The sequence below is a fragment of the Rhodamnia argentea genome, chromosome 1 (assembly GCF_020921035.1).
Source record: "Rhodamnia argentea isolate NSW1041297 chromosome 1, ASM2092103v1, whole genome shotgun sequence".
Taxonomy (NCBI): Eukaryota; Viridiplantae; Streptophyta; class Magnoliopsida; order Myrtales; family Myrtaceae; genus Rhodamnia; species Rhodamnia argentea.
This window is the reverse complement of record NC_063150.1, coordinates 7716264-7728586: the sequence shown is the minus strand read 5'-3', so window position 1 is coordinate 7728586 and position 12323 is coordinate 7716264. Positions and strand designations below refer to the sequence as shown.

Genomic DNA, 12323 nt, shown 5'->3' with positions numbered 1-12323 from the left:
AGCCGAGCTACCCACCCCGCCTTCTTCTGGTCCAAACAATCCGTCTGCATCATCCCCGTCTCGCTGTTTTTCCGCTTTGCACAAACGAATTCTGATTCGAACTCTGAAGGGCAGCTAGGTTGACAATCAAACATTGCTGTACTAACACGGGGGACTTATGGTCTTGTCTTGGTTGCGGCCGTGGTGACAACCTCATACTCCAAGCGGAGTCACGGCGATAAGTGTGAATCTTGGATCGGAAGTCATAAACTTTTGTGTGGAGCGCAATCGAGTTCTAAAATTGCATCAGAAGTGGCAATTTGTTGCTATCCAAGCCTTGTTTGTTTACCCTTTTGGTCGTTCCACCATTTCATGTGTCGAACATGATGGGTTGCCTTTCCAAAAAGGGGGAGAAATTTAATCCAGCTTTCGCTGTCCCACGAGTCGTGTGGACTTCCTCTGCTGCCTTACATAATACGTGTGTCGTTCTCGGAAATCCAAAAAGATAATTGAACAAAAGTCGTACATAATAGAAAGTTGAATAGAACAGAGAGAGAGAGAGAAGGTGCTTCTACTAAGATTCTTTGGAGATTGATAGCAATTTCAATGGTGGATGACTGAGATTCCCCCATGCCCCTTCAGGCACCAAAAGGAGAGAGAGAGAGAGAGGAGAAACGCTTCTTGTCCCCAAAAGACAAAGAAGAAGAAGAAGCATTGCTGCACCATGACTCAGAACAGAGACCGAGTCCAATGCCAGCGCCACTCGAACCCCTCCACGTTCAGACATGGAAGCTGATGTCAATGGACGCAGTCTCCTAATTGGCAACAGCTACGTAGACATTCTCTTGCTTGTCCTTACCAAAAAAGATTAAGAAGAAATGGTTCGCCATTGATGGGGATGGGTGAGCAATCGAACGCAAAAATTGATGAAACAGAGCACAGCACCCCCCCTTGACTTCCTGTGTCATAAAAAAAAAAAGAAAAAGCCAATTTCGATCGAGCCCCCCAACTCCTACTTTAGCTCGGCTCGGCTCGGCTCGGCTCGGCCTCCCATGTGGAGGAGAATCTGGGGTCTTGTTATTCTCTTACAGGTTGATTCTGCTTGCCATCTCTCGAGAATCTTAGCGAAAAGCTTAAAGTCAAGGGAAAGGGAAGAAGGTTCTTCCCAGCCAGATGTCCATGCCTTCCCTTTGGCATCCAAAGCTTCCCACCTCTCTATTTATTTATTTTTCAAAGAAAAATTCGAGGGAAGAGACGGCAACGGCATCACGCCTTTATCGATTCCGACATATTTTATAGATCAGAGAAGGGAGTAAAAAAGCGGCTTTCGCGGCCTTCGCTTTAAGATTTCCGATTCGACGGGGTTTAAGATTTTCCCGATTTAGGAAAAGAAAGCCAAAAAAAAAAAAAAAAAGGAGCAAAAGCTAGTTTATCTAAGAATGCAATTGGATTAGATGATGCTATGCTCGACCCTGTTTTGGAGGGAGGGGTCTTAATGCCCTGCACCGCAATGATTGACCAGCACCAGCCGTTGTCTGAGTAAGATGCTAACAAAGGCAAGGCTTTCCACTAGGACGGTGCAGACTGCAGATTATGTTGTTACTAAAAAAAGGGTTTTTGTTTCGAACAATCTTAAGTTGGTATTTCCGGCGAGTGGATAGATTATGCCTGACGGTTCCATATGTCTCGTGTGTCTATTTTAGCACCAATCCTAATCGACTTCCACACCGGACCGCCACTACCGCTACCGTTTCTCTCTCTCTCTTGCATGCGCTTTTCCATTTTTGATCACATGACCTACCGACGATGCCATGTCGCTAATTTGACGGAGCTAGCGAGAAGCGACTTGTAAGCACCAAAAACGGCACCTTAAGATCTCCATAGGCAAAAATCTAGAACACGGTAATGGGGAAAAGCAAAGATTTGGACATTTCATTTGGAATCTATTGTTCTTGACGCAGAAGAACAACAATCCGCAGCTCAAGTGCTTTTCTTTTGTTGCTGTAGTACTGACTAAATGAGAGTGTCCTTGCAAATCGCGTTCTATAACCGCTCCTTATGTGAGCTTTTTTGTGCGTCAAGATAGGAGAGACTTGAGCACTATTTATAAAGTATTCAGCTACAGACTCTCTCATCACAGTCTGAGTTTTACTCGGCCCACACAAGCCGATCCCGTATTAAACTAATTAAGAACTTTTATATCTTACTTTATCAAACAAAATCAGTAAAAATCGTAATTTCCAATCTCACTTATAGTCCATATCAGAAAAATTCTTACGCGATCGTGATTGGTCGAAAGATATGGTCGAACAAATTAAAAGAACTCGGATTGCACAAGATTTAAATCGGCGGAGGATCAAATCATATCATTTGTGAGGCTTGTGAGAACAAAACCGTAATGACCCAATATAAATCCATTCTTTAAATTCCGATCATTTTAGAGTCGCCCCCTTTCGGTGGCAAAAAGTATCTGCTAATTTTTTTTTAATCAGTGGCTAACCTTATTCTTAATTGTTCCTAGGACATCTAGGAGCACATAAAAACAGAAGAAGGTTAGTTTGATGAGAAAGGACCCAAAAAAAAAAAAAAAACTTCGGACATAAATTCAGAATAAAGACGCTAGAAGCCCTTTCGCACCTTTTCCTTTTGAGAACCTTTCGCAACCTTTTTAAATTGCTTCTAAACCGGAAGATAAACTCAGTAACGTGAGAATGACGGGTCGTCGATGCTCGTGGTTACGGGGATTATTCGCAATGAAAAGGGAAAAATCGTATTTCTATCGGAGTACCTAATCGTTCGTGAAGAGATTAGCGCGCTTATAGCGACTTTTACGCATTACTTGATCCGAGCTTTGTTGCGTGGCGGCGCGACTTTGACTTTTCCACGGCCCGAAACATCCTGAAATTTCGCGCGAGGCATGGGATGTCGCCAGGTGGATTTGGATCGTACTTTTCGGTTTTCACAATTCCTCAAAAAAATTTGATGATATTATGAAGGGGAGAAAATTGCCAAAAAAGGGGGCTGAGGTTTTTACCCAATGATGAGAAGACATGTTTTTTACGATAGAAATTAACGTAAGAGTCGACATCCTCTAATGAGAGCTCGGTGGCTATAGCTGCTGTCGGGGAGCCGGAGCCGGAGAGTCGTTAGTGGGGCTGGTGGTGGAATGGAAATTGGAAAGGGCATCGTCCCCGCATGTGCCTAAAATGTTCTCCTTCGGAGGTGGCGGGCCCCACCCAACACCTTCCCCTTCCTCTTCCCTTCCCTCCTCGCCATCCCCTCCGTAAGCCAACGGTTGAGGAAGGGGGCAACAGTACGGTGGGACCCGCCCCCACTCCCTTCCTCCCCCATCGAAACGATGATGGGCCCCACCGCTACGTGGCTCCTTATCAGCCGTCCATGGTTCTTCCCCACCGGTACCTTTCGCAACTTGGGGCGTGGGGCCTTCGTTTTCTCTTTTTCTCTCTCTCTCTCTCCCCTTTTTTTTTTTTTGCCCCTTTTGTCGTTTCAATATCAATTTGACCGAAACCTCCTCTTTTTTTTTTTTTTCTTTTGTAATTTTCTCAAGATCATTCACCGGAATTTCCTTCCCATCTAATTAAATAAATAGAGCACGTACTATGTCCCAAAAGACCCCAAAAACAAAAAATAAAACGGAGAGAGAAGTGAATAAGAGGAAGAAGTATGTAACAGTTGTTATGAGTCTCGAATTTTTTTTTTAATCCGATTCAATCATCTACGTCAATGATGATCGTTCTCTTAGCTGGTTGTAGACATCGTCCCTTGATTTGAAGGTCGATGTCTTGATTTGATGGATAGACTATTGCTGTCAGCCTAAAAACAAAACATAAGGAATTAATTTTTTTTTTTTGGAGCCATTAAGAATCTTATGTTTTTTGAGAATAAAAATGACACTTCACCATATAAAGCAACCAACCCCATCCTTAGAGGCATATTCCTTTGGCATAATGCCCTTTTAGGGGGATTTTTTTTTTTTTTTAGGGTGTTTGGAGAGGTGGACATTTGCTTGCTCCATTTCAAAACTTTTTTTTTTTTTCTCTTTTTGCGTCCCCATCAATCGAAATTTGATAATCCAAGAAAGCGGTTTAAAATAACAAAGCTTGTTAGCTGTTGGAAAAACTCATCACGGCATAAGAGTCTAGAGAGCTCTTGGCTCGTCACGTGTCGGAATTTCTTCATCGCGGGATTTCTACGGTTTGAAAACACGTGACGACTTCTCGTGTCATCGTGCCAACAAAACTTACATTAAATTTCCTTTTCACGGATGTCTTAATTGTATGGTTAGAATATTAAGGGCTTCTTTGACCTTGCCTTTTTCCCACCTTCTGACCATTCGTAGGCTGCTATGATTATGCTTTTCTTCTTTTTTTCACCTTTCGTTATTATTATTTATTTTTTTTTATTTACTTTTGCTTATTTGTCAAGCATTCTTTCTTTCTTTCTTTCTTTTTTTTACCCGCAAAGTTACACGCACCATCATGGGACGGATTGGGCCTAGTTTCCTCATGCGCGTTCGAAGTGCTTAACGCCAAAAACCCTACGAGGTGACATCGGTACGACAAGACTCATGACGGGCGAAAGGGCAAAAAACATCGGCCTAGGATGATCGGTCTTTCTTTGGACTCACTTTTTTGGCACAATCTTTGGGAAAAAAATCAGTAAAACAAGCTTTATAGTTGGTACGGCATGAATCCCAAAAAAAAAAAAAAAAGGACAGGATGCAACCTAAAACATCACTCCGGTCAAAAGCTTAATATTTTATGGAGTTTGGAAAGAGAACGAACATATGAATGATATATATCTTTAATGATAAACGAATGTATGAACGGACATTTGCATGCCGCCGATAATGCGTGCTTATAGTGCATTATTAGATTACAAGCGAAACTGCATTCACTGTCGGTGCTTCCGATAGAATTGGCGGTTGATGATTCGGACTTTGAGATTTAAGTCCATCAAAATGACTCCATGTTTGCAAGTGGGAAGGTCTTTGAGATTCTGGCTAACTGGGAAACTCAGGGACTTAACGTAAATTACTCACCGTTTTATTAATATTTTAGTGTAAGTCTCACCAAGAATAATTCCACGTGCCCAACAGTCCATCACATAACACTCCCACCCAAACCGTGGGGGACTGTGGGGGGCTCTTTCGGATCCACCGGACCGGGACCTACTTCCGTAATTTCGCTCCCGCCACCTTCCTCTCAACGGCAGCCTCCAGCCAGTTCAATGCAAGACGATATAACCAACCTTCGCCCTTTCCCTGTTCGGACTCCCATCCCTCCCCCCTCTCTTAGGACGCACGTGTTAACACTTCTGCTTTAGAAATCAACTTCTGTCAAGAACTTGATTTTTCTACTTCTACTCAAAGGCAGAAGTTGATTTTTCTACTTCTGCTTCAAAAGTTGATTTCTAATCAAATAAATTTATTTGGCAAGGGTTGACAATTTTTACTTCTAAAATATTATTAACATAAAATCTTCTATGAAAAATTTTTATCGGCAGAATAAGAATTTCTACTTCATTTTTAAGACTTTTAAATTTCTTAAAAAAATAATTATTATTTTAAAAAATACTATTTCCTTCTTAAAAATAAAAAATTATTGTTTATTTTTTACTCCGGTCGCCGAAAGACAATGACTCGGCGGAGGCAACGACGGAGGTCGGCGGTAGACTGTGGTGGCGGGTGGCGCGGTGGTTGACGATTAGCGGCTGCGAGCGGCGGTGGTCGGCGGTCACGGCCGGAGGAGGTCAACAGCGGGCAATGGTCGGCGGAGAGATGCGGGCGAGGGAGGTTGCGGGCGGTGATGGTTGGAGGTCGGTGGTGGACGGTGGTCGGTCGATGGGTGATGGTGGTCACAAGCGGCGGTGGGTGGCGATTGGCGAAGGTATGTAGTGGGCGGCGGTGAGCGATGGTCGGTAATTGACGGTGGTGGTGGACGATGATAGGCGATGGCCGACGGTGGTCGCCGATTGACAACGAGAGGCAACGGGTGGTGGTGGTCGTGGCCGACGGTGGGTGGCGGCGAAGGTCCATGGAAGTGGGAATTGTCGAAAAGAGAGCGGATACATAACGAAAAGAGGGTGAAATGAGAAGTATTTTTTGATTTTCTTTTTGTCCAAGACGTACTTTTTGAGTTGAGAAATAACTTTTTTTACCATCTTAAATTGGGAAAAAAATAATTTTAGAAATGAAAATTCACTTCTGAAGTAGAAATTTCTTTCAAGAGTAAGAATTTTTATCAAATAGATTCCCGCTTTATAAGTTATATTACCAAATGAATTTCTGCTGCAGACAGAAATTCACTTCCGTAAGTATTATCATGCGCACCCTTAAACTCCTCCATATTATGAATTCCACCCCACTACCCCAAAATCACGAACGAAAATCAAAATTGAAAATGAAAAAAAAAAGAAAGAAAGAAAACAAAAGCCACCCTTCTTCGAGCTCCACGCCATCCTCCCTCTTTCTCTCTCCGCGATATATAAATGTAATCACCCCCTATTTCGGTCAAATTCCAACGAAACGCTCCGAAACCCACACAAAAATCTCAACTTTCGTAAGGGAACTGCGACGAGACTTTTAGCGAGTGTGAAGCCTGATGCCGATGGCGGTAGTAGGTCCCGCATCGCCCACGACGGCGGCGCTGGCGGCGGCGGATAGGGCCCCGCCGGCGGCTCTCGTGCCAATGCTGCAGCAGCAGCAGCAGCCGCCGGCGATGCTGGCGGCGGACGCGCTCGCGCGGGACTCGGTCATCGCGTGGTTCCGCGGCGAGTTCGCGGCGGCCAACGCGATCATCGACGCGCTCTGCGGCCACCTGGCGGGGCTCAGTGGCGGGGGCCCGGAGTACGAGGCGGTGTTCGCGGCGGTGCACCGGCGGAGGATGAACTGGATCCCCGTGCTACAGATGCAGAAGTACCACTCCATCGCCGACGTGGCGGTGGAGCTGGACCGCGTCGCGTCGAGGAAGAAGGCCGGGGACGGCGGCGACGAGGAACCGGAGGGCCTGGCGGCCGAGGAGGAGGCGAAACGGGAAGACGAGGCCTGGGCGGGAGGCGAGAAACAGCGAGCCGCCTTCGTCGGCGCCGGCGAGAAGGCGGTGGATAGTAATTGCGACGGAAGCGCCAACGGCGAGGTCATCGACGGGGAGGAGGAGGAGGAGGAGGAGGAGGATTCGCCGGACAGCGACATTACAGATTCAGGTAAGTCAAATTCTTCCCCTCCGAGATAGTGGTAGTCGGTGAACTCCGCCGTTCACGAACGAGGTCAACCTTTTCCGGTCACCGTTACGTCACCTGAAGTCGAACGAACGCACACACAACACGTAGCTCCTGATGCTTTCTTCCCCCCTTTTTCGATTCCCATTTTCTGAAACTCGACGCCCGGCCGGCGAATTCTCGTCGTGCCTGCTCCGTAATTTGACCCCATCGAGCCGAAGCATATTCCATGAATTTTGGGTTCCAAATCTCCCCAATCACCTTCCCGAGAAATCTTTGAGCTGGTGTTGTTGCCATTCTGTTCGGCTGCCGAGAAGGGGAAGGAAAAGGTAAAACCTGGAAAAGCAGCCGCAAGAAAATCGCCCCAAAAATTCGATTTTCGACCCCAAAAAAAAAAAAAATTTGCGATTTTAATTTTTATTTTGATGATTACAAGAACCGATCAATTTAAGGCGACCGCCAGACATTAAATCGTCTGTCGTTTTGTTTTTTTGTTTTTTTTTTTTTTGGGGGTTTTAAATTTCACATGGTACCTGAAAGAAAAATTTAAACACGTTGTTGCTCTCAAGAGTCAGATCCAAGGTTTGATAACCGGTCACCACGTGTTAACCTGATTTCCCACGGCGATGGTAGGGTTAGGTGGTCGCGACCTGTCCAGCAATGGTTGGTTCTCTCGGTCCGGTTCTCGAACAAAGATGCTCGAGTGGGATTCTCTACGTTTTGGTGAATTTCGTCCTCTCAACAGAATATTCTCGACCAGAGTATACTGAATTCATAAAAAATCGAGGAAATTAACAGAAGAAAAACGACCACGTTTCGGCGTGGGGGAGGTTTTTCTTAATATATAGGCACCGGAAAGGGGAGCGGGTTGGCGAAGAAACAATGACCGGCCTATGATAACCCAAAAAAAAAAAAACGAGGTAGTTATGTTTCCGAGGTTTTCAGGAACGGGTGATTGAGGGTTTTTGAGGTTTCCGAGGCGAGAGGTGTTAGGGTGGTTTTTTTTTTTTTGGGGGCGGGGGCGGGGGGGTTGTTTCGGTGCAACCGCGAATACAGTTGCCAGCTTTGGGGGCCGAAATCGATGACGTCGGGTGGACGCTGCCATCCAGACGCGTGGCGGGCGATGATTTTAATTCGCGGGCCCTCCGCATTGTTGACCGTTGATCTCCCCCGGGGGTGGGTCTCGGTTCTGACCGGCGACCCGAGTTGGCGGGTCAATTCGGGAAGGGGGTTGGTCAAGTGGTCTGCGGTCCGTATGGATGTGGGTTGGTGGCGCAACGGAAAAGAGAGGGGAGAATGACGCAACGTGAAAGCCCAAAACATCGACTTCCCATGCTCCTTTTGGTACTACTTCCTTTGTCCTTTTGCCGAAAAGATTTGCTCTTTTAAGGATGCCATTTCTTTAGTGAAGAACGAGCAATTTGAAAAATATTTTTCTTTAACCAAAAAAAGAAATATATTTTCCAAAAAAAAAATGGCTGCTTATATCATTTAAAAAAAAATTAGTCAACGAAATATGTTTTCATCATTGATAACGATCTATGCCTAACTATTTTGGTAGGCGGTAAAAAAGAATTTCAATTCATTTATTTTTGTAACCGATCGAAGCGATTATTTCTTTGAAAAATATTTTTCGAATCGTTCATCTTCAAATAAATGAATGCACCCCAAACGTGAAAAGATAAATTTTCAAGTATTTAATTTGCACCCTGTATCGGTATGGCTTAAAACAATAGAAATACCCGTGGATGTATTCCCACACCAAAATCCTGTTAATGGTCTACCTATATTTATATATAGGCGGAGTGTAGCGTATGTTTTTCGCTGTAAAAAAAAATTCAGCTTCTTGGGAATTACATTTTAGAATCACAACCTGTCTGGGCTTTTGGGCTTGGACTTGAAGCAATGGGCCCTGCTCGATTACCTGACTTGGACTTTTGAGGTCCAGTCCCCAACCCAGCCACCACCCGAGGAGCTGATCGTCTGGCCTTCTCCAACCTCTGGTTGACCTTCTATCGTCCCCCCTCCGTAGGTTTTGCATTTGAGTGCCAAGTTAGGTGCATGGCGATGTGCTTTTGTCCTGTGTTTTTGTGCACTGGGTTGAAAGGTGGAAAAAGGGGATCTTGCTGTCTCTAGCAACCGTTTTTTAGCTTTTGCGACTGCTACATGCTTGAAACTGATTCATTAGTATCTGTGCTGTGCAATACCAATGTAGGCTAAAGCTTCCAACTCCGTATCCCCCCCGAAGATTCAAAATGCGCGCTTTTTGCCGTGGGGGGTGCCCTTTTTGACTTTTGATCAACCCCGCTCGTGTGGTCCTCTTTTCGCGGTAATGAATGACTAACCGACCGTGCTCCTTAAAATTCGATGGCAGGATCCCATGAGATGCAGCCTGCGCTGGAAAACCTCGATTTGTGCTCCAACCACGAACTCTGCGAAGCACGAGCAGCTCAAATCAAGCTGACAAAAGGTTTTACTGCCAAGGAGCCAGTGAAAGGGCATATGGCGAGTTCATTTCTTTCATAATTTAACCGCATTCTTTTCCTTGAAAAAGGGATTTTCAGATGGATTAGGTTTCGGTTCGGAGTACATGAAAAGAAAAAGTGGCTTTTTGATCCCGGATTGAATGAGCTTCAAACTGACAGGTCAACGTCGTGAAAGGGTTGAAGCTATATGAGAACGTTTTCACCGATTCAGAGCTCTCTAAGCTGACAGATTTCGTCAATGATCTCCGTGTAGCTGGTCAAAATGGAGAACTCTCAGGTTATTTGAAAAGCTTCCCTTCATCTTTCAATAACAAGGCATCATGCTAAAGGATAAAATGAACTGCTGTTAGTTTTTTTGCATGACAGATGACTGCTGCCCCAGAGGATTCCAAAGTGGTTTCATTGCATACTGCCATTGCTTACTTCCTAGGGGCAGCTTCCATTGCTTAGTTTCAATGAATAGAGGATCATTATTGTTTTAACCTACTTAGAGAACATGCCATACCATGATTATTGCATGTTTTCCTCGCGATTCTTTTCTGAAAAGTTTTCGGCTTATGAAGTGCTGAGCGAATCTTCAATTCATACAGGTGAGACCTATATTTTGTTTAACAAGCAGATGAAAGGAAACAAACGGGAGTCGATCCAATTTGGGGTCCCCATTTTCGGGCACATACAAGAGGAAGCGACATGCAACAGCAAAACAGGTAACTTGCTCCCCATTTTGGATAAATTCATCCCATCGAAAAGGGGGTGCTAATCCAACGTTCAATCTGATGAATCTGTTGCGTTCAAAGGTAACATAGAGCCAATTCCAGCACTTCTGGAACATGTCATAGATCATCTGGTTGAGTGGCAGCTAATACCGGTTTACAAAAAGCCGAACAGTTGCATCATTAATTTCTTCGACGAGGTACACTTTGTTTCGCTGCCCCAACATGTTCATCTAAGATATGGTTCGAGATTGGTGGGAGGATATATCCTGAGTATGGTTATTTCAAGTTCTCTATTCTGATATTTCCTACAAATTGTCGAGGGAATAGCATGTGATCCCAAATTGACTCCTAATGCAGGAAGAGTATTCTCAGCCTTTCCTAAAGCCTCCTCATTTGGATCAGCCTATAGCATCTCTTCTCCTCTCTGAATCAACCATGGTTTTTGGCCGGTTTCTTGTTAGTGACAATGAAGGCAACTATAAAGGACCGCTCATGCTTCCATTGAAAGAAGGGTGAGTAGTTTGTTGATATTCTTCATGTCTTCACTTGTCTTTCAATCATACTCGCAATCACTTTCGACTTAGTTGCAAAAGCCGATTGCGCGAAAATAGTGTATCTTAAGTTTTATGTGAGATGATGAATAGGTAGCTCGTTTTCTCTTTTCTGCAGGTCTCTTTTGGTGATGAGGGGTAACAGTGCTGACATGGCAAGACATGTAACATGCCCTTCTTCAAAGAAGAGGGTCACCATCACATTCTTCAGGGTCCGACCAGACAGCAACCAAAGCCAACCATCGAGTCCTCTTTCTGGCTCCATGACTCTTTGGCAAGCAGCAACCAACCCAACCCCTTTCGCCATGCCAAGCGGAGGTATGGGTGCTTACGAGGCCGTCGATATGATGCCTAAATGGGGAGTCCTCCGAGCACCTGTGGTAATGCTAGCCCCAGTAAGCCCGATGGTTTTGAACCCTAAAAAGATCCAAAACGGTGGCACTGGCGTTTTCTTGCCGTGGGCTTTAGGAACACGAAAGCCCGCCAAGCATCTTCCGCCGCGTGCACAAAAGGGACGGCATCAAGCCGCAGAGTCCTCTTCCAGAGCCGGCATTGGCTGTGAAGGGAATTTGGTTTCCACTTAATAGCTTCACCCCTGCTCTCAGGAATCTCCCTTCGATGTATAAACTCGAGGCCTAGGTGCCGCCAGAAGAGCATTCTCTTTCTCCTGTCTGTTCCATCTTCTTCCCTCCGCGATCGCTGTGATGATCAGTCGAGGCTCTAGTTGTCAGTCCATGTATTTTCCCCCTCCTCCCGGATGCAACGAAATGTAGAGGCGTGGTGTTAGTTCCGGTTTTGGAGTCTTTGAGCGTTGAATTTGCTTGCGGTGGGAATTTTCTAACTTCAAATGGTTTTGGTTTTATCATCCCTCTTCGTTGTTTAATATTGTTGGTCGAATATGAAGCTTTTGTGGGCAAAACTTTCGAATCTCACTTTGAATATGCAGTTTTGCTGTATTTAACGAGATGATTCTCAAGTGATTACTTGGGCTTTCTTTGCATATGTCTACATATCCAAGTGAAATGAAGTCGTCTGTCAAGACTTGCCATATATCTTATATTGATGATCGATGTGAACTGTGAAACATAACCTCCCTAAGTCATGTAACATATGACAAGACGCACACTCATGAAATACACACATAAAAGATCTCAAAAAACTATATAGATTAGAAATCCATTAAAACTATGTGGGCACATAATTAGGAATTCTAAAGACAAAAAACTCATTTAAATATGAGTTCATATATCAGATTTCTCTCGGTATATATCAACGAAAGTGGGTGTACTATTTACACATGATTATGCCCACATGGCACGACAACATATGAGCTTTAACTATATAAACCTGTT

The 12323-nt window shown here is 44.7% G+C and overlaps 1 protein-coding gene across 2 annotated transcripts; it reads left to right on the top strand.

Moving 5' to 3' along the window:
- The first annotated feature begins 6489 nt into the window (after positions 1-6489).
- On the top strand, positions 6490-11935 carry LOC115728690 (RNA demethylase ALKBH10B). 2 transcript variants are annotated; one of them, XM_030659049.2, is made up of 8 exons: positions 6491-7052; positions 7086-7203; positions 9593-9723; positions 9864-9981; positions 10295-10411; positions 10502-10617; positions 10778-10932; positions 11090-11935. In XM_030659049.2, the coding sequence occupies exons 1-8, from the start codon at positions 6603-6605 to the stop codon at positions 11553-11555; spliced, it is 1671 nt and encodes a 556-aa protein (XP_030514909.1). In that variant the 5' UTR covers positions 6491-6602; the 3' UTR covers positions 11556-11935. The 2 variants fall into 2 exon arrangements, with proteins under 2 accessions (XP_030514908.1, XP_030514909.1); XM_030659048.2 differs by having other exon boundaries at positions 6490-7203.
- The last annotated feature ends 388 nt before the right edge of the window (positions 11936-12323 follow it).